The 23,209-nt window shown below is 41.6% G+C and overlaps 1 protein-coding gene across 1 annotated transcript in view; it reads right to left on the bottom strand.

Annotated features, from left to right (window-relative positions):
• The window catches only part of LOC136626663 (alpha-2-macroglobulin-like protein 1), a 200,952-nt gene that overhangs the window by 70,992 nt on the left and 106,751 nt on the right, over positions 1 to 23,209 (bottom strand). The window contains exons 8-14 of the mRNA XM_066601680.1: positions 21,335 to 21,497; positions 9,887 to 10,001; positions 7,239 to 7,345; positions 6,664 to 6,840; positions 6,114 to 6,332; positions 5,625 to 5,697; positions 2,542 to 2,687 (exon numbers count right to left, since the gene is read on the bottom strand). Of these exons, the coding sequence (XP_066457777.1) occupies positions 2,542 to 2,687; positions 5,625 to 5,697; positions 6,114 to 6,332; positions 6,664 to 6,840; positions 7,239 to 7,345; positions 9,887 to 10,001; positions 21,335 to 21,497 (1,000 nt within the window). The remainder of the gene's footprint in view (positions 1 to 2,541; positions 2,688 to 5,624; positions 5,698 to 6,113; positions 6,333 to 6,663; positions 6,841 to 7,238; positions 7,346 to 9,886; positions 10,002 to 21,334; positions 21,498 to 23,209) is intronic.

Here is a 23,209-nt window from a genome sequence, read left to right as displayed (position 1 = left end):
GACCCTTTAAAGCTAATAGAGTACATCAGGATTCATTTCAGTATTGGGCATAGCTGTCACGTCTCCATTATAAATGTAAGCAATGGTGCTAGTGTGAATAGAGCCTTTACCCTTTATATTACAAATATACAATAAAATATATATATATATATATCTCATGCAAGTCCAAACTATTGAAATTTCATATTCATTGCATACAGTGAGAAAAGAAAAAAAAAACAACACGATGCCGTTATTGCGGGAGAGGGGTTGACCACTCTGCCTCAAAAATAGAAAAAAAAATCATAAAATGTAAACAAAAATATGTACGGTATGTACCCTCTAATGATAACCATATAAACTACAGCTTGCCCCCCAAAAATGTTCTCACACAACTCCATCAGTATTAAAATTTAAATGTTTTGGGTCTCAGAATATGGCAATAGAAAGTTTAGAGTTTCTTTAATTTTTCTAAAAGTAGTAAAACCTAAAAAAAAACCCCTGCTTAACATTAGTATTACAGCAATCATGCTGACCCGTACAATACATTTAAAAAGTTATTTTTTACCATAGCATAGACATCATAATAACCAAACCCTTAGAACGATGGCGCAAATGCATATTTTTGTCATTTCACATCACATCGTATGTTAAATCAGTTCTGCCATAATTTCACTTTATCCCCTGACTACAGGATAGGGGTTAACTCACTAAGAGCCCCTACCAATCCTGAGAACAGGGGTCCTGTGTTCCCTGTCCTCATCACTGAGGGATTACTGCATTCCCTACAGTAAGGAGGACATTGAATGGAGTGCTGGTCTTGCAAGTGCACCAGCGCTCCATTCACTTTTGGTGGGACTGCCAAGATACCCAAATGTGGCACTGGCTTGAGTATATCCGTCAGTCCCATTGAAATGAATGGAGCGCTGTTGGGGGAGAGGCAAGTTCTTGAGATTGGCTTGAATTTCAACGGTAAAACACCCACTGATCAGCAAGTTAGACCCTATCCACAGGATAGGGGATATCTGGAAAGTCTCGTACAACCCTTTTAAATAGGACATTTAAAAAATACAACTTGTCCAAGAAAACACAAGCTGTTATACAGGTATATCACGAGAAAAAGAATTCTTAGCTTTTGGAAGTCGGGGATGAGAAACAGTCAACAAAATGTAAAAATGGCTTTGGATGGGCTAATGCTATTGCTGTGTGTGCGAATTGCAGGATGAGTAAATTACTGCCCAGTTGCCATGATAGCGTCCACCAGGTAACATCATGGCTTTCCCCATTTTATCGGGAAAAAATACTCATGTTGCACATGTGGGTTTTGCTACAGATTTGTGGATAAATCCACTGGGAGATTTGCAATGAAGTTTTTCATTCTGTCTGAGCCTAGCCTTAGGAGCACAAACTTTTTAGCAGAATTTTTTTTTCTGCTAAAAAGTGTGTTCAAAAGTCTGAAATATTTTACAGTATGTTGTAGTGTTATAATCACAAATGATTCCAGAAAAATCTTTGGGCAAAAGTGATGCACTGTGTTATGTCTAGTGCAGATCCTGATGGGATGGAGCATGACACTGGAAATGAAGGAACCCCTGAGATGTGGCATGTCCCTTCCGGCCCTGCTCTGAGCATATAACAGTTTCTTATTTTTGCCTGGAATGCTTCATTAACTGTGGATTAATCTGGAATCTCCAGGAGGAAAACATCCTCTCACCTCCTAATCGGCCAACTGGCTCACTGTGGAGTATAAATTTGGTACATTTTTAATAATCCACTATAGGGCAATTTTGCCCACTGCTGGATTATTTGCATCTTCAGTCTACAGCATAGCGGATTAATGGAAATTTATCAAAGTATGTGTTTGTAGGTATCTGTGTGTTTAGAATAATAGCAATAAGTGGGAACCTTAGACAAATTTAGAAAACTTTGACCTAGTCTATGGTTTGTCCCTTTAAGTCATGGGTTTCCACGTAGAATGTGATTGATGATGAAGTGTATGACTCTATCATAGCTGTGGTGCAAGACACGGAGGGGGATATTGCTGAAAAGGCAGTTGAACAAATGTAGCCGCCCTTGTGAAGAATGCCCTATAAAGTGCCAAGCTGGTGCCAGAGTGAGCCCAAGTTCTGCAGGAAGAGTGAGTACCCAGGGAACGAGAGGTTTTTCAATAGTCAAAACCCACCTATATATTACTACTTCCTGCAAGTTTCTTCAATAGAGAGCTGTTTGAGTAGTGTGTGGCATTATTTCTTCTCTCCTACACCACCCATTCTCACTCTGCTAGACTGCACATGACCGGTATGACTTCGCTAACCCCGAGTTATAACCAAGTGGTCTGCAAGACATGACAGCATCCGGTCCCATTCTCCTTGGCCCTGCTGGTGAGCGTGCAGTTGGCTTACATAAATGCATTTTTAGACCAGAAGTGCTGGAGTTTACTTTTTCCTATTGGTTATGTTCGAGCAGTGGGATTGTTTTATGCACACTCTACGAAAAGATATGAATCTATTTTAAATCCTTGTTTTCATTTTGTGAGTATGTGTTTTGCGTTGTTTTTCATACCTTTTCCTTTGCACATAATGGAACTTCATATGGTACTCCATTTGCAATAGTTTCTCCATTTGGTAGTACAGAGAATACTAGCAGAAAAGCAAAGGGGAACATATCTGCCTCTATGTGCATATGTATAGGAAACGAACCATGTATAGCTGAAAGCAAAAAGAAAATGCCACTCATGAGATACAATCTTACAGCAAATATCAGGATATAAATGATACTTTATATCCACACATATAGGCTGGTGTTAGCATCCAGTAAGATCAGGTAAATGCCAGGCTCACTGCTCGTAGATTTTGTGACATAGGACGTTGAGGAAGATGCTTCTATATATTCAGTCAGTTTATTTACCTCATCATTGCTAGGCCTCAAATTCAGGACCTGTTATAGGTGTATGGTGCAAATATAATTGGCTATTTGTCGCCCTCCATCTTATATTCATACAGCCATGAATGTTCAATGTATAAAGTATAAAAATTGTATAACTGAGTCCTATAGACTTGTTGGAAACCATGTTAATATCTGTACATAGTGTCACCATTGTTTTGTATCTTATTGTAATGCAAGCTTATATAAATGGCTATTTATTAGAGTTGAGCGAACATACTCTGCCGAGCTTGATGCTCGTTCGAGTATTAGCGTACTCGATGGTGCTCATTACTCAAACGAGCATCAAGCCGTGTTCGACCCCGCCCCAGTTTTTGGCCCGTTCCCGCTGTGACGTGCTTGTTTTGGCCCCTCCCAGCGCGCGTCATTGGCAAATTTTTTTGTCTGGCAGGCAGGGGAGAGAGAGAGACACGAACCTAGGAATAAAAAAAACAAGCTCGGCACCCAGCGTCCCACATACAAAAATGCCCAAGTCTCCCATTGTAGTCAATGGGATTCGTTACTCGAGTAGAGCTCTCAAATTTTACGAAACGTTCGACTCGAATAACGTGAAGTCGAGCATTTGGGTGCTCGCTCATCTCTACTATTTATGTTTATCTTGTATCTTATATATGAATAGCTATGAACATTCATGTGGACTTTAAACCTGTTTGATGTAGGATTTGGTTAAGGTTTAACTAAGTAACTGTAAATGTTTGTATGTGACTTGTTAATTGTTTGTATAAGATAGAGGTCTAACTTACTTCATTGTTTGAATGTAATGTTCTTAGTTATCCAGTACAATGTTAATTGTATTAACTACCATGAATCTGTTGAGTCTGTTAATCCTATGATATCATCATTATTGTCTAGGGAATTGAGTCTTGCTGATCCTGAATCTTTCATCAATGAAGCTGGCCACTTCAGATGGTGGGAGGGTCTCAGATTGATAGCCCTTTGTTTCTTTTAAGCAAATATGCAAGCTTAGGTCAGACTAGCTGATTAGGCTATTTGTCTTACTATATAAGGAGTTGGTCTAGTGGCATGAAATTAGAGTTCTTATGTGGACACATGTTCGGGCATACCCGCACAGTGTAAATCTCCAGGAGTTCTCTCTGCCTTTAACTGCCACCTCTCCAGCTGATAGACAGATGATGATGAAGGCTCCAACTGCTGAGGATTGGTTTCGTCTTTACTGTTACTTTCTCCGGATGATGTTCAATAGACAAATACAGTTTGTATGTTGTGAGTATATTCAAATGTAGTCTCTTGTAAGGTAAATTATGTTTATGTCTATCATTTGGTGATTTATGTACTTAACCTTTGTCTAGGAGAATAATTATACAATTGTAATCAATCGTACCTATTATCCATAAATTTGTTAATTGTTATCATTTTAATAAATTGCTATATATCAACCCATCTGCCCTTCTTTAAAGTCATATCTGATCTTGTTGCCTTTTGGGTTGGCAAAACAACGTGAGGCAGAAACACTAATAAAGAACACAAAATTTGCTTCTGTCCTAAGAAGGAGCCATTCAGCTGCAGGGATTCCCCTTTTCTGCTCCCCAAATCGAGCAGGAAGGTTGAACCCTAAATGCAGGTGTGAAAGCACCCTAACAAACACATTTTTACAGCACTTACAATACACTATACTTGCTATTAGCAAGAAAAGATATTTGCCATTTCTGTAACCATAGCAACTTTTACAATTCAGCAAGCATAATTTTTATGGTGATTAGCACATTTTTGTAAATAGAAAAAATGTGCAATTTTTTTTATAATAGTTAATTGGAGTTATTAAAGTGGATAGCAAATTAAAAGCTTAATAATTTCTATGACAAAAAAGGAGACTAAAAACTAGATCTTTACACAGCTATATTGCCGAAATATATAAAAGTTATGGCTGTTATGATTATGAATATGGGAAGGCAAAAATAATTTTCTTTGGCTATCTAAAGAATCAAGGGTTGATTCACAACTGCATTGGGGTCCTCACTGTCCTGCTCCATTCTAGGAGCAGGTAAGGGGAATCTCTGCGACCAAGCGGCTCCGTCTCAGGATGAAACTGAACAATGCTGAACAGACCCCATTAATTATAATAAAGTCCATTCAGTTTCTGTTTGGCTGCCCGATCATTGCTCATCGCTCATCGTGCAGTTTAAACAGACGCTGTTCAACAGCGAACGGCGCCTGTGTTATGTGAATAGAGAGGGGCAGGGGAGCGAGAGGAGAGAAATCTCCTGCATTGCCCTGCCCCCCTGCTGGCCGCTCCATATGCGAGCCAGCTGTGTTAGCTCCCATGCAAGAGCACGGGGATACAGGGACATTGTTTGCCCGACACTTGTCCAGTGTAAATGGGCGTTTAGAGGATACAGTGCTTGTAAATATGAAACAAGGATTGAAGTTCATGAAAAGTAACTATTAAAGGGATTATCTTGGTTAGAAAGGAGACTGCCCCGCCTAATAACTGATCCCTTTGGGTCTAGGTGTTTAAGTAGGTTGTAAAACAGGAGGATACTAAAGTCTATTTTATGATTGTAACAACCAGACCAGTGCATACAGTGGCATTTATTGGACCTATCTTTCCGTGTATACATCACTAGACTTACCCAGCCGATACTATATGACAGACATAAAGAAAAAATAGGATTTGAACAGGGTATAAATGTCTATGAATGTTTTTTTTCTAAACATTTGCTATAAATTTAGCTTTTACTTACATGGGTTATTTGATTGGTCTTTAATGTCTATTTTATGTTCCTTGTACAAAACGATTCCATTTATAGTCTTTACCTGGAAAGACAACAGAGAGCAGCTTATATAATAGAGAACTGGATATGATATGCCGTGCTACGCTACCGAGTCATGCTGAACCACAACTTATTAATGCAATAACCTGCTAGTGTGAGTTTCATTAGCATTAGATGAGAAGAACTTTAGAATGAGTTCTATCAAAATTTGTAATGCCCCCATCAACTGATTCATCTGATATGCAGAGTGCATCCTCGCAGGCAGCACTCCCCTTTGCCTTAGATCAGCCTTGGGAATATGATTATTATAATATCAAAATCAATTTCCAATGCTAGGTTCTGAATAGAGGATTGGACAATTATATGAATATCTAGTATCAAAGTGTTTTGTATATCAAGTCACTTGTCTTTTCATCATATTAAAACAAAGACAAACAGCCTTTAAAAATAATTACTTACCAAGTAGACAAAATGGAGATGATCAGTATCAGAATCAAGAGCCTTCCTGTGGATGTCATATGCCACCGTCACTGTCTCATCAGAGTCACATTCTACATCATCTGATGGTCTATCTATGCTGAGTGTGCTTTCACTCGGAGAATAAAGGGGTGACGTATGGGTAGTGTCTGATGAATATCTATTGTAATCACCATCTTCATTTTCAGACTTCAATGTTGCCTGAGGAAAGCAATTAAAAAAAGAAGTCACCAAAGGAAATCCCAAAACTCCACTGTCCTGCCCTTTCCCTCCCAGGGAAGCAGTAAGAGATAATACAGAAGTGACAGTGCATGTGTATTTCCTGTGCTAAAGTGTTATTTAATTGGTATTCTAGCCGTATTAAGTAGCAAAATTTGACAATGTGTTCCTCTAAACTAAAAAGCCTGAATTAACCTCACATTTTACTCCTATAATAAGTGAATAGGTGTATTTTATAGATCTAAACACAGGGATAGAATGCATACTGGACATGAACATAGAAGGTCCCTTTCCAATGAATTATCCACTTTACCGTTAAAGTAACCAATGAGTCCCACATTGAGGTGTTGAGATTAATATGAGCAATTCCATTCACATCCGTCACCACAGTTGTATCAGGCTTTTTTGAAGAGAATCCGTATACCCCTGCTTCATATAAATATACAGCCGCATTTGGTATAGGTTGGTTTTTTTCATCAGTTACTTTCACCTGAGAATGAGAAAAGGAAACACATAATTTGAACTTTTGTATAGTTAGTGTTGATTTATAAGCTCATTCCCTACACTCATTCCCAAAGATTTACAGTAACTTTTAGCAACTGGTAGACCTCATGCACACAGCTAAAATGTGGAAAGCTTGAGAGAAACCTACATATCTGTTCTCCATCAATGATCTTCTGCTGTTCATCACTCTTATCACCCTGAAACTAAAACTTCCTATGTGTCCCTCCATTACTGTAGAATTTTTTTCTCACGCCCTCCCTCAATTCCCACGCCTGCACATATTTAGTTTCAGCCGAAAAAACTTACAAATAGACTACCCCTAGGTCACCTGAAACAACTGGTTTAAGAGCAGAACTAATACTATTTTCTACCTTTTCTCCTTACCTTGTTACGATACGGACTTCCTTTATGATAAAATTTCATCTTCTCAATAAACTGAATTCTTTTATGCACATTAATGTTGACTTCCGCTGACGCCATTTCAGTATGACCTGAAAGAATGAACAGACTGTCCAAGATGCTGAAGTCGGATTCTAACATATTGTACATTTCCATATTTCCCAAATAAAGAGAAAACATTAACTATGAGCAACTGTTGCATGCTACTGTAATGGAGAGCCAGACACTGTTTGGGACATTGCCTCTGGGAGACGGGCTGCCCAGTAAGGCACATGGAGATCCAGGACAGTTCTTGAATTTCCGTGGACCCTTGTAGCCTTTCCTAGGAATTTGGGTGCCCCGGACATGACCTTGTTTCAACACCAGCTCCGTGGGTGACAAACAGCCAAGCAGGCAGCATATTGCTTATTAACTCATGAACAACTTTTTCTCATAGCCTGCAAAATAACAGAGTCTCTAGCAGCTTGTATATAACTGGAACAGTTACAAATTCTAACAGGCACAACCGGGTTGAGAAAAATAGTAAAACAGCAATGCCCTATCAAAGTCGCTCCACAGTATCACTCCAACTTGTCTTTAAGGTAGGTGGGAAAAAGTCTCTAGTGCGTTTTGTGCAGCTACTAAGCTCTTGTGTGAGGGAGCAGGACTCACCAGTGCAACGCACGTTCAAGAGGAAACTGAGGCCACAGACATTGTATGAGACTGACTGACTTTCTCCAACTTCTGTAGTCTGGTTATGGATAACCAACATTCAATGCACCTGGCTCAGTGCTGTCTTTATATCACCAGTCCCACTGCGTAGTGTCTGTGTGAGTCCCCTGCCTCTTAAAGTTACAACTATGACATAATAGAGTAGATGAGGGAAGAGGCACGCTGCAAGGGGTCAAGTCTGGAGGGCAACCCCCTTACATTACAATAATGTTGTACCAATCGCATTTGCCACTTACAGTAGCAGAGGCTGTGTGTGTATATAATAAATATATGTATGTTTCTATCTCAAGCATCTAGAAGAAGCTGTTGTTTTGTTGCAAAACAGCATGCAGTTACATCTCAGGCAGATATGCAAATGATTAGAGTTGTGGTGGGATTAGGTGAACAGGCTTGCCACCTGGGGCCCTAAAAATTGTTCCACCCTAACATAACCTAAGCCTATAAAAAGACTTAGAAGTTACTTCTATGTAGTTGACCTCTTTATCCTCTTGCGTAGAGCTTGTTGATGACTAGATGTCTCTACAATGCAATCAAAGACATTGCACAGTTAACAGAGTTTAAGAGGAGGCACTTTATTGGAATGCAAGAAGCTGGATGGTCATATTGAATAATTTTGCGCTACCTGCACCATTCTGATCAGACTGATAGGAGGTGCTGGGACCAGCAGATGTGTGATGGCATGCACACAGGCGACCAGGCTCAGGATGCTCTCGACAGGCCACCTGTATAGCGGATCAACTGATTTTCCGACAAACATGATCAGCTTCAACTGTTTTGCTGTTTGCCATTCAGAGACAGGTGGCACGATCACCACAGGCCCCATTTTTGTTGGAACCATTACCAAGCACTTGGTTGAAAGGTATTTGGTCTCATGCCAACTATTACATGTACTGCCTTTGACATTCACCATTGCCTTCATTTGCAGTGGTGCTGTGAACGATGAAACTAGACTACTAGTGGACTAGGTTGTTTTAAGCAACTAATTCAGAATTAGTTTGGGCACTGAAGATGGCCATGTTAATGTCTGGAGACTTAGTGGTGAGCACTACAATCCTACCGTTACAGTGGGGTGCCACACTGCCCCACTGCAGGTGTGATGGTCTGGGAGGCCATTGCATACAACAGTTGGTGACCCCTGTAGTGGTACAAGGAACACTAACAGCTCAGTGTTATGTTCAGGCCATCCTGCAGACACATGTGTTGACTCTAATGGCAGGACTTCCAAGGAATTTTGCAGCAGGATATTGCTCAGCCGCAGACAGCAAAAGTGTCACAGATATGCCTCCACAAAATTACCGCACTTCCATGGCCTGCCCTCTCACCATATTTATTGTTCAAAGAACATGTATGGGACCATTTGGCATGCCAATTTCAAGAGCCTACGAGTTTGCACGTTCTAGAGATTCAGTTACAGCAAATAAGGATTGATATGCCGCAGGATAATATTCAAAAATTTGTATGCCTCCATGCCCATCCGTATCACGTCATGCAGAAAGCTAGATGCGGTATAACAGGGTACTAGAGCCTCCATGACCATCCGAATCACATCTTTCAGAAAACTAGACGCGGTACAACAGGGTACTAGGGCCTCCATGCCCGCCCATATCACATCTTGCATCCAAGCTAGAGGTGGTACAACAGGGTACTAGAGCCTCCCTTCAAGTTTTCAGTTTTCCTTAATAAATTATCATTTTGCTCTGATATTGTAATCATTTACTTACATCAACGATATAATCACACTTATAAAATATCATTTGACTCCAACAACTACTTCTAGTGTCTTGATTTTTTCTGACAATGGGTGCATGTGTTTAAGTGTATGTATATATATATATATATATATATATATTCATGCAACAGTTGCAAGAATGTTGGAATAGCGAGAGAAAGCAGGTGAATCAGGCTCCATTAGGTTTTCTTACCTGTCAGATCTTCTGTCAGTGATGATTCAATCTTTAGAAACTGGGCGGGTTCTGATTTTGAGAGATTGAATGACTGAAGGTTGATATCTTTAGACATGCATCCTTTGCTGTCAGACTACAAAAAATAATTTCAAAGAGATAATGGATAACTTAATGTTTAAGGAGCATTTTCACCTAGGAGTGGGGATTAAGTTGGTTGTTTCTAATTTTCTGACCCCTAGCTTCAATTGTGCCTCCACCATTAGATACAATTGAACATAGCGGGTGCTGGCTGATACTGACTATACTATCCATTTGTGCACTCTCTATGATACAAGCTGTGCAAGGATATCCAATGCTAGTCTTAGGTTAGATGAAATAATTTTTTTTGGTGTCCCCACCGCAAGAAAATATTTCATATTACACTGACAGGCATTCTGCCTGCATTCTGCTTGTGCTGAAAACAGCAAAGTAGTAGCATACCCACACCAGAACAGCTCAGTGAATAAATACTCTACCAGAACTGAATAGAGTTACAGAACCAGATCTATGGTCATAACATATATGCAGCACTAGAACTGAGCTCAGTACATAAATACAGCACCAGAATCAAGCTCATAACAATAATACAACACCAGAAACTCATTACTTAAATACAGCACAAACCAACCTCAGCACTTAGATATAATACCAGAATCAAGCTCATAACAAATACTGTAGCAGAGCTAAGCAATAGGCTAACAGCAGTGCTTATAAAACTACACTGACATAGTGGGCACAATTAAAGTGTAACGATAAATAACAGGAACAAAGGCAGGATGCACAAGACACTGCATACAAAATAGCTAAATTATAAATATACAAGGTAAGCCTGCCTGCATATTGTAGTGGCACACCAAATCACAACATCATGACAAAATAAAAACTGCAATCCTTATTTATACAAAATACATGGAAAATATACCCAACAGAAATATCTAAAAACAATTTGTGGAGTTACGTGTTTGTTTTATATATTTTGTATAAATAAAGATTGTAATGATAATGTAGAGGTACTTGGTGTACCGCTACATTATGTCTTTCCCTTATATATTTATACTTAAAACGAAACCTGGACAGCACAATGGCATTGGAGTTTTTTAGGGCGCACTATGTGTGGCACAGGTTTTTGGTGGTGGTGGTGGTGGGGGGGGGGGGGGTTTCATGTTTCGCACTGGGATTTTGGGGGGCCACTATATGTGACTTTGATTTATGGGAAAACTGTGAATTGCACTTTATTTTTGGGGCACTATATGTGGCAGTAATCTTTGACTTTATATATTGTATACAGTTGCAGGTATGCACACATTCATGTGTAGTGTGTTTGGAATATTGTTGATTATCAATAGCAGCAATTTTTCACCATGCATTGAACTGCAGGCATCTTGCATGTGAGGTAATGGATTTGACTTGCACTCATTTAGCCTAAAACGTAAAAATGGCCAAGCCAAATTAAAGCAAGTTCCATAGCCAAGTTTCATTAATGCTTTGGCAATTTTTTCTAACATGGTTGATATTTTGGCAAAAATAAAGACTAATCCTTCACTATATTTGCTTCAAAGTAGTTTATCAGCTTCTGATGGATATACGGTCACTATGTCAGCATATACGATTAATAATAAGTACTAATTTGTATTTAATAATAAGAACATCTCAAATGCATGACCATTCACTGAATCTTTAACACACTGTGATGTCATGCATAAGTACCTAAAGGAGTTTGTCCATTACTAGAAGAAAAGGTCTGCTGTTTTCCCAGAAACAGCTCCACGTTTGTCCATAGGCTGTCTTTGCTATTGCAGTTCAATTCCACTAACTTGAATGGGGGTGAGCTACAAAGCCAGACACATCCCATGGACAGACATGGCATTGCTTGTGGTAAAACAGCAGACCTTTCTTTATTCCTGGACAAACCCCTTTAACCACAAATGCTGAGCACTATGCCATCTGAAGTGTCTCACCAGCCCTGCTAACCACGCTCTATATGATCTGTACAATTTAATATCTTGGAACCATGGAAGAAGATAGAGAAGGCTATGGTTGTAACTATAGGGGGCAGAAGTAGCAGTTATACCCAAAAGCTCCTTTGCCACATAAGAAGACATCAGTATTATGAAGCTTGAAGTTATGCCTCTGCAGTAGACAAAGTTAATGGTAGATTGCAAATAATCATCTATGACTGAATTTTACAAGTGATATGAGAAAATCAAACCAGCAATCTCAAAAGAGTTTTATTATTGCTACTGTAGTAGGATTATTAGTCCAGTATCAGTATTACCAAATGTACTACTACCATCATTATGTTGTGCCCTTAATCTATCTCCAGGCTTTTGTGTGCCCTTGGGCGATTGAGTAATAGTGGATCCCCTCATGCCTAATTTGCTTCTTACACCCTGTATACTGCACACCAATAATAACATTGGTGCCTTTTTTTTTTTTTACAGTTTTTGCTGTGTTATGTTTGTAAAAATGACATTCATGGAAAGTAGAATCCAAGCCATATAGTTTAATTAAAACACCTGGGACAGATGAAAAATAGGGTGCAGGATAAACATGAAGGCAGCCACTTCTCTACATGTATAAATGCAACAAAAAAACAAAAAAATGCAAGCTCTGTCATCACTTCCTACAAGTGAACTAAACGCATTTTTTTTTTTTTTTTACAGTTTTTGCTGTGTTATGTTTGTAAAAATGACATTCATGGAAAGTAGAATCCAAGCCATATAGTTTAATTAAAACACCTGGGACAGATGAAAAATAGGGTGCAGGATAAACATGAAGGCAGCCACTTCTCTACATGTATAAATGCAACAAAAAAACAAAAAAATGCAAGCTCTGTCATCACTTCCTACAAGTGAACTAAACGCATTTAAGCTTAAGCCCTAAGATAGGTTAGTCTGTTTCAGAGTATAGCTCATCTCAATGCTGGTTGCCTGGACATGGTAGAAGAGCCCATGTTTTGATCATAATTTGGGCTAAGAACCTTGCAGTTCTTTGCAGTTAGTAAATATGCGATGGTATAGGAGTGCTGTTACGTTCACACAAGTGACCTAAACGAATGCAACCTAAGTAAGGATGTAAAGAAAGGTTGAGGGAAGGCTATACACTCACAGACATCGTATAACATAAATCAAACATGTAACCAACAACAACACAGACAATGACAACAAGTGATCACCTCAACACACATTATGTGGCTAAATACTTAATATAGACTAATACACAAGGGCAGATGGGAATATAAATAAGTATGAGTTATTAGTTAGTATTTGGGCCAAAGTACATGTACTCACAAGCCTACTTTAAAGGGTCATTGTTATTTTTTCAGTCCCTACTCTAGCAAGATAACTAAACCACAAAAATGGGAACCCTTCTTATAAGCAAGGTGATCGTCCCGGTAAGGACGGCTCCACACAGGAACCTTGGGAACACATGCTTTGCCTTAGAGGGTAATAGACCAGAATACCAGAAGAGGACATAAAGCACAATAGGTGTCTGCACACCTACGGATGAAGGGGAATTCTAACATAGGACATAATACTCCCCAGAGATCTGCACACATACAGACATAAGGATCACCACACAGAAGATGAAATAATGCATACAGACACAGAACAATATATAGTGACCTGGAGTGTGGCACTACAGTATAAAAGTACTTAGCTGCAAGTCAAGAGCAACTGTCCTAACTCCAGCTCATTTAGCAAAGAGTAGTGATGCTGTATTTTGTTTAATAAGAAGATTGGTCCGGAAAAAGGAACCAAATAGTTAATTTAACTTAGTCATTTCACTGTAAAACAATTGTTGGAAGACCTGGGAGAATCTCTGTAAATAGCTAAAGGACCTGCAGATCAGTTAACCCAGCAGAAGAAAGGAATTCCCTGATTAGGGGCGAAGCTAACCGCAGCCAAACTGAAACAAGAGCCCTGAGTGGTATAAAGTAGAGTTTTTCCCCTCTCGCCAGATCTGTGTCACAGTAGATAACTCTAAAAGTGTTGATAGGTGAAGAAAGGGTCAGTGTGCGGAGAGAGCATGACAGAGAGGGAGAAGCAGGCGAGGAGAATGTTAGCAGCCAGGTGAAGCTGTGTTACTGGCTTCGTATCCCCCGTCCTGTAACTAGAGAAGCATGCATACAACTTTAAGAAACCCTGTGTGCAGCTGATCAATTACCCACTATGCTGAGAGAAGCCAAGTCTTGTCTTCAAGACCTGAAATCCTTTCAAGCAATGCCTTCCACCCATGCCTCTGCCAAACAGCCAACCCAGTCACAGCATTTAAAGCTGCAAAGACGATACATCCTTCAAACAATCATACGCAGTGAATACTGGAGAATTTTAGTTCATGTTTCAGGCTGGCAATTCACTGCTAGTTGGGTTGATAGTGGTTTTCAGTCCGTGTCAGTCTCTCTATGGCTTTCGCTTATCTCAGCTGCTGCCTCCTCCAGGACTTGTGTATCAAGCATTATGGCCCATTTAGACATATCGAATATTGCTTAAAATCCATTCAAACGACCAAAAATTATTGATAATAGTTACATGTAAACGTGGGCATTGTGCACTTTTCATTTGAATGATGATTTTAAGGGAAACTTAAATTCCATCATTCAGCTACTTCAGATAAAGGAAACACATTTATCTCTCAGTAGACTGCAGGCTGTTAGCTATGCGGGGTGCCAGCAGATAACATTGTAACCTTCTGGCAGCCTCGGCAAGAACAATGCAGCTGTGTGCACAGCTGGGCATGTGAGTAATCACAAGCTGGACTCTGCAAACAGCTCCTGGAGGCCCTTTTGCACGCAAATGAAGATGATAAAGTGTTAATGGCCATTAACACTTTATGCAAAAAGATCGCTAAATCTTTCAATCTTTCAGTTGTTTGAAAGATTATCTTTGCATGTAAATGGGCCTTTAAACTGTGTATATGCAAGTCCCACTGTTTAATATTATTGCAGACTGCCACGTTCAACAGTAAATGGTGTATCTGCAGTTTATTGAAATATGTGTGTTAGTCTTATTTCTCTACCAAGATCTGTTAAGTCAGGCACTGGCGTCACGTTCATCTAATTCCATTAGTCGTCCATATCCTGTTGTCTACCTTTATCTGTGCGTAAATTGATATAGAGTGCACTGCATTCATAATTACCATGACACAGCTTCTCAGCCACCCCTTAGAAACTGCTCAGTGCAGGCCTCTTCCCACTTGTTGCACATTGCAATTTTACTGTTCACTCCAGGTGTCTGCACACTTAATTACACTGAACAAGTCACTGTTCGCACCAGGTGTCTGAACACATATAGACACAGAGGAACTCCACCTAGAACGTCATGCATACATACATACCTAGAAACATGCCAAAGTTTAAACATCCATACACATAAGGGCCAGAGTGTCAGACATCACCATCTGAAGAAAAAGATTTTAAGGTGTCAGACATCATTTATCTGACAGCGTAAAGGACATCCAATGCCTGGAAACATACCTGACAGGGGTAAGGGAACAGGGGAATCAGGCATCTAGACCATCTTCAGGGAGTGTGTGATAGAACGAATCAAACAACAAGACAGCATGTATGATTCCAGACACTAGCATTCTGTGAGTTAAGAAAGGATAATGACTAGAGATGAGAGAGCACCAAAATGCTCGAGTCGAGCTTTCCGCGATGCTCGAGGCTTCGTTTCGAGTAACGAACCCCATTGAAGTCAATGGGCGACTCGAGCATTTTTGTATATGACCGATGCTCGCTAAGGTTTTCATTTGTGCAAATCTGCAAAACCTACGAAAGTAATGGAAACGACACAGAAACAGGTAGGGCAGGCGGGGAGCAACATGCAGGGCTGCATCTCAGGTTCCCAGGTCTTACTATTAAGCCACAATAGTGGCAAGAGTGCCCCCCCCCCCCCCCAACAATTTTTACTTCGGATAAACCCTCATTAGCAAAGCACACCTTAGCTAAGCACCACACTACCTCCAACCAAGCACAATCACTGCCTGCGGGACACACCGCTGCCCCTTCTCCAGGGTTACATGCTGCCCAACCCCCCCGCATGGCCCAGTGTCCACACCCTGTGCAGCCCTCAGCTGCCCTCATGCCACACACTGGTCTCATAGCCACACCACCCTCATGTCTATTTATAAGTGCGTCTCCCATGAGGATGAACCAGAGGCACACACTGCAGAGGGTTGGCAGGGCCAGGCAGTGACCCTCTTCGAAAGGGGGGGGGAGTGATAGCCCACAATGCTGTTGAGAATTGATAATAGATTGACGTTCCATCTTCATTCCAATCCTTTGCCACCTCCGTCAGGAGCTACAAACATGGGCATAAAGGGGAGACCGCTGTCAGCCTAGCACTTCTACACATCTCCACAATGCAGCAATACTCGGTGTGGGAAGTATGAGAGCGGGCCCTGGGTCAGCCTCTGTCCCAGCAAACACCCTGAGTGGCCCAAGGTGCTGCGAGTGACATAGCAATGGGGACTCCATGTGTCCACACACTACTCATTCTGTTTGGGTGTCAGATACCTCATCGACAACGCAAGGGGTAAACCATCTGCACTCTGCACCCTACCCAAGTCTGTCAGTGTTTTGGGGACAGACAGGTAAAACAACGCTATGGCAAGTCTGTGTGCACCCGCAGCATGGGTGGCTAGCAGGAACACACAGACGGTACGGAAAGAAATCCCATTGCAGTGCCCCGGATAGCTGCGATTGCGTGAGAGGAAATACATGTTGGCTGTGGCCCGCACGCCATGCCCTAGACATTCAGTTTGTTTTTTTAAAGTGCCAGGCAGGTACAACTCCGGTATGGCAAGTCTGTGTGCACCCGCAGCATGGGTGGCTAGCAGAAACACACAGACGGTACAGAAAGAAATCCCATTGCAGTGCCCCGGATAGCTGCGGTTATGTGAGAGGAAATACATGCTGGCTGCGGTTCACACGCCATGCCCTAGTCAGTCTGGATTGTTTTTTGGGCCAGATTGGTAGAACACCGCGATGGGAAGACTCAATGCACCCATAGTATACACAGACCCCTGTAATATTCCTGTAGCAAAGTTATAAGCTCAACCCAGTAACAGTTATGTGCCAGAAGTCTAGGGAGACCCCAGTACCATTTCTGTAGTAACAGTATAGACAGACCCCAGTAACATTTCATTAGCAGAAGTATAGGCAGACCCCTGTAACATTTATCTAGCAGCAGTATTGGCAGACTCCTGTAAGATTTGTGTAGCAGCAGTATATGCAGACACCTGTAACATTTTTGTAGCAGCAGTATAGGCAGACCCCAGTACCATTTCTGTAGAAGTAAAGGCAGACCCCAGTAACATGTCTGTCGCCGCTCTATAAGCAGACCCCTGTAACATTTATGTAGCAGAAGTATACGCAGACCCCAGTAACATTAGCGTGGCAGAAGTATAGACAGACCCCACTAACATTTCTGTGGTAACGGTATAGACAGAGCCGAGTAACATTTCTGTAGTAACAGTATAGGCAGATCCCAGTAACATTTCTGTAGCAGAAGTATAGGCAGACCCCTGTAACATTAACGTGGCAGCAGTATTGGCAGACCCCAGTAACATCCTTGTGGCAGCAGTATAGGCAAACCCCTGTAAAATTAACGTGGCAGCAGTATAGGCAGACCCCAGTAACATCCTTGTGGCAGCAGTATAGGAAGACCCCTGTAACTTTTTTGTAGCAGAAGTATAGGCAGGAAGACCCCAGTAAAATTTCTGTAGTAATAGTATAGGTCAACCTCTGAAACATTGGGATACCATGAGCGTAGGCGAAGGCCGGAAAAATTAGTTGGATAAGAGTGTAGACGTGGGCCCCAAAAATTAGTGTACCAAGATTACAAGTGTACCTATGAAAAATTTATCAACTGAGAGGGAAGGTTAACCCATAAACATTTTTTAAAAGATACAGCTCACTGTTGCTTAATTTGTAACAGAGCCTGTAGGCAGCCCTGTTGAAAAAATTGGTTCATGTTACAGTCTCAATACTTTTGAAACTTAGAAAAATTGTAAAAACATTGGCAGATGTAGATGAGCCTTTTGGGCCGCAGAAAAATTGGCTGTTCAGCGTGATGACATGTTGTTTCTGGAGGAGGAGTAGCAGGAGGAGGACTAATGTCAGAAACAGATTGACAAAGCTAAATGCCCCGTTTTACCGGTTGCAGAGAAGAGTGCTTTTATCTGTGGTTGCAGCGAAAAGAATCTTTAGGTTCTGCTCTCCGCCGGTGGAGAAGAGAAGTCTGGGGAAATCCAGGCTTTGTTCATCTTTATGAATGTAAGCATGTCGGCACTGTCAGTTGATAGGCGGGCACGCTTGTCTGGGATGATTCCCCCAGCTGCACTAAGCACCCTCGCTAGCAGCAGGTCAAGCCAGCACCTCCAGGGCATACAGCGTAAGTTCCCCTCTGAAGACCGGTCCTCAGTTGGCTTAGCGAACCAGGTGGGGTCAGTCACCTCATCGTCCAGCGGCTCTTCCTCCGAATCCTCTGTGCACTCCTTCCTCGGACTTACTGCCCTTACTACTACCTCACAGATAGACAACTGTGTCTCATCATCATCGACCTCCTCACCCACTGAAAGCTCTTGAGACAGTTGCCGGAAGTCCCCAGCCCCATCACCCGGACCCCGGAAGCTTTCCAAAGGTTGGGCATCGGTCACGACAAACTTCTCAGGTGGGAGAGGAACCATTTTTTCCCAATCAAGGCAGGGGCCAGAGAACAGTTCCTGGGAGTCTGCCTGCTCATCAGAATGTGTCATTTTCATGGAGTGAGGAGGCTGGGAGGAAGGAGGAGCAGCAGCGAGAGGATTCAGAGCTGTAGCAGTGGACGGTGTAGAAGACTGGGTGGTCGATACAGTGCTGGATGCATTTTCTGCTATCCACGACAGGACCTGCTCACACTGCTCATTTTGTAATAAAGGTCTACCATGTGGACACATAAATTGTGATATGAAGCTGGGGACCCCAGAAACTTGCCTCTCTCCTAATCCTGCAGCAGCCGGCTGCGATTCACCTGGACCAGGAACTCGGCCTGTGCCCACACCCTCACTTGGACCTCCGCGTCCTTGCCGCATCCACGGCCACGTCCTCTAGGCCTACCCCTACCCCTCAACATGGTGTATTTCGAATACAGCAGACACAGAGCGTTGTAAAAATTTAGGCAATTATTTGTCTGCACTTGGAGGCTGACAGCGGTTATGTTACGCACACTGTAGGCCAAAAAAATTTATACGCTAGGCTGCAGAAAGGCCTAGCTGGCTAATAGTGAACCACTACAACTCCTAGCAGCCACGCAGTAAACTGCACACGCGCACAGGTAGCCCTAAGGGGGATTTTTTTTTCAGATGTTTTTGAAAAAACCAGGAGTCTAGATAGCGTGTATATGTCTTTCCCTTTATCAGCGGCTGTGGCCGTACGCTGTGCGTGAAGTTGACGGGACGCACAGAGCGGTGTAAAAAATTAGGCAATTATTTGCCTGCACTTGGAGGGTCACAGCGGCTATGTAACGCACACTGTAGGCCAAAAAAATTATACGCTGGGCTGCAGAAAGGCCTAGCTGGCTAATAGTGAGCCACTAAAACAGTAATGCACACGCTCACAGGTAGCTTTAAGGAGGAGTGTTTCTTCAGTTTTTTTTTATAAAAAAAACAGCCGCCTAGATAGCGTGTATATGTCTTGCCCTCTATCAGTGGCTGTGGGCGTACGCTGTGCGTGAAGTTGACGGGACGCACAGAGCGGTGTAAAAAATTAGGCAATTATTGGCCTGCACTTGGAGGGTCACAGCGGTTATGTAACGCACACTGTAGGCCAAAAAAATTATACGCTGGGCTGCAGAAAGGCCTAGCTGGCTAATAGTGAGGCACTACAACTCCCAGCAGCCACAACAGTAATGCACACGGTCACAGGTAGCCCTAAGGAGGAGCTTTTTTGGGGGACTTGTTGACAGGATTCTACACTACCGCTGTCCCTGCCTGACCAGTACTGCCCCGTATACTCTGTATAATTGGCTGCAGACTGACAATGCAATAGTCTGCAGAGCCCAAGATGAAAAAAAAAAGTGCAAAACTGCTCCCAGCTGCCACGACAGTAATGCACACGGTCAGAGGTAGCCCTAAGGAGGACCGTTGGGGGTTCTTGTAGACAGGATCCTACACTACCACTTTCTGTATCTCAGCAGCACTTTCCTTACTCTGTATAATAGAGTGCAGACTGAGAACGCTATAGCTGTAATGGCCTGCACAGCCAAAGATGAAAAAAAAAAATTTGTGCAAAACTGCTCTCAGCCAGCCACAACAGTAATGCACACGGTCAGATGTGACCCTAAGAAGGACCGTTGGGGTTCTTGAAGACGCTAACACTCTCCCTATAGCACCAGTAGCACTCTCCCTAATCTCTGCCAGCGTGTGTCTGAGGCGAGCAGCGGGCGGGACTGCTTTATATACTCTGCGGTCACTTGATCTTGCCAGCCACTCACTGCAGGGGGGTGGGATAGGGTTGGCACGTCACAGGAGGAAGTTGTAATGCCTTCCCTGCATGTCTATTGGCCAGAAAATGGCGCAAAACATGCAGGGAAGGAAATGGAATTGACTCGAGTACCGCGTGGTGCTCGTCTCGAGTAACGAGCCTCTCGAGTACCCTAATACTCGAGCGAGCATCAAGCTTGGACGAGTACGTTCGCTCATCTCTAATAATGACCAGTACCCTTTTAGAATAAGTGCTGGTATTTATATAAACAGGCACCAGGTGGCTGGCTGGAGAACTCCACGTCATCAGCCAGCCAAATCAACTAGACCTGCAGCTATGTGCTCCTGGAAACCCTTAGAAGTACATGTCCCAGGAGCGCAACTTGATAGCTGCTACTATGTGTTTTTGCTACTAGGGTAGTGATAGATGAACAGTATTTACATTCCAGATAACCCTTTTCACTATGTATTTTATAATATACCGTAGTTGCAATCAAAATGATTGAATCTTCTTTGCAAATTAGGTTTATTTAAATAATTTAATTTGAGGCTGCAGTTATCAAAAGAGGCATTTTGTGTTGAATTTGAAAAAACTACTTGGTATATTAGTTCTGCGGAGCAATATTTTTTTTGCAAACAGATGAAAGTTTGTTAATTTGGTAAATAAACCAAATTTGCAATGCAGATTGAATAATTTTGATTGCAACAATACTTGTCACTACATATTGGGCAGAAGGACCTTTTGTGTCAATGAGGCATTAGAGCCTGAGTGTGATTTCGACCCCGGCATCCATGCAACACACACATCTTTAGTGAAGGTAGTGAAGAAAAAAAAATCATAGTAAATACATTTTATTATAATTAATATTATATATTGTAAACATAAAAATTAAAATATATTGAAACATACAGAAAGGAAAAAAATATATAAGGTTCCCGTTTCTTTAAGAAATCTCTTCTTACCTTCACATTCTCCATCTTTATACAGATGTCATCTTCATTTTCTTCATTGCTGGTATCCAAGCTGCCTGAACTGCCAAACCGTCCCCATCTGCCCCATGATCTACTTTGTTTAGCACAGATGGAAAGGTCCATGGATCCCTCTACAGGCTTTCCATAAGTGTATCTGGGAAAAGCGGATAAAACTGATGTTACTGTCTCACTCTGTTCCTCTTCTGTTTGGAGCAGTATACTACATGATTGTATTGTATCGCCATTTTGAAAAGATGGAATCAGTAGAAACATTGTTGTAAATCTTACTTAAAAGACGTTTTCTGCTTTGTATAATTCCTTTGTACAATTGCAAGAAAAAGTAAATGAACCCTTTGAAATTAACTAGATTTTTGAAACGATTACTAATAAAACGTGGCGTGATTATTAAAGACACAAGTGTAAACAAACACAATTTAAACTAATAGTATGCAAACACTTATATGATTCCTACATTCTATTAAATGCACTAAGTAAACCTCTATAGTGCAGGAGGAGAAAAAGTAAGTAAACCTCTGTATTAAATGATTATTCAACAAGATGTTAACTATCCATAGGATAGGGGATAACCTATTGATTGGTGGGAATCCAACTGCTAAGACCCACCCACCAATTTTGAGAATGCTCATTCAATGACTAGTCCAAGAGCTACAACAATTGCCAAGAACATTTCAATTAAGGAGATGAAATGTATGTTTCACAGGTGCTGTGCTCATCATATAAAGGTGCACAAAGCCTAGTTACTGACATATCTGTTAATTGCTGTGAACCACACAAACAAATTTCATAAGACCTCAGTAGACATGCTATACAGACATATGAAAGTAGAAAAGGCTATAAAGCATAGCTAAATACCTGGCTGTACATCAATCCACGTTTCACAAATTACCAACAAATGGAGAAAGTACTAAGCTGCTTTTCCTCTCCCTCTTCCTATGAATTGGTGCTCTGTTAAATGTATTTTCCAGCTCTAAAAGATCCATGATCTATTCCTGAATAGGTCATGAATATCTGATCAGCGGGGGTCTGCTGCTCAGGAACCCCCTAATCAGCTGTTCGCTGAGCAGCTATCAAGATATATGGAGCAGGAAGTAGATATCTCTATACATTGTGCAGTGGCCTGGCTAAAAGCACATGTAGACACAACGAGAATCATTCAAAGCTGTCTTTTGGGCAATTCTCGTTCTGTCTAAATGCACTGACATCGTGCAGTTTTCATGCACGAGTTGTTGATTGCTGAATTCTAGTAACCTCTTATCAGCCGGCTGTGCTGATATGATTCTCTGTGCCTGTGTCCTGCTGTGAATACACAGCAGTCAGCTCTGTTTGCTTATGCAAAACAGCTGTATTTTTCTATTAGAGGCCATGGCTGTAGCCTGCTCCAGCTGCACATTCCATAACAGCTAATTAGCACTATAATGTATGTAAATATGATCACTCAAAGCTGTCACTTAAACTATCATTTGAGGGAGTTTTGAGCGATCATCTTTAAGTGTAAATGGTGTCTTAGTATTGTAGGTGCAGCTTCAATTCAAGTGTGGGAGATGGCTGAGAGGTTCGCCTCTTGTCTGTATTTTCTGTATTTTTATCAGCTGTGAAGATACTATATTGTGTCTCTAATCTAAACCTCTGGGGGAAGGGAACATCGCCCCCCCCCCCCCCACCTCCACAAGAATTTAAGGAGCAGTGCATTGTGTCGAAAAACAGGTCTGACTGGTTTCTTGACCAGTGGAAAACGTATTCAGGGCTCAAATTATAGCCACATGGTCAAAAGGAATGTCTTTGTGAAAAAGGACAGGAAATTGCTGGCTGGAGAAAAACAGGAAGTATTTCTTTCAGATAACAAGT

Source organism: Eleutherodactylus coqui, chromosome 4, assembly GCF_035609145.1.
Source record: "Eleutherodactylus coqui strain aEleCoq1 chromosome 4, aEleCoq1.hap1, whole genome shotgun sequence".
Lineage (NCBI taxonomy): Eukaryota > Metazoa > Chordata > Amphibia > Anura > Eleutherodactylidae > Eleutherodactylus > Eleutherodactylus coqui.
Note: the sequence above shows the minus strand (reverse complement) of the source record. Positions and strands in the feature narration are given on the sequence as shown.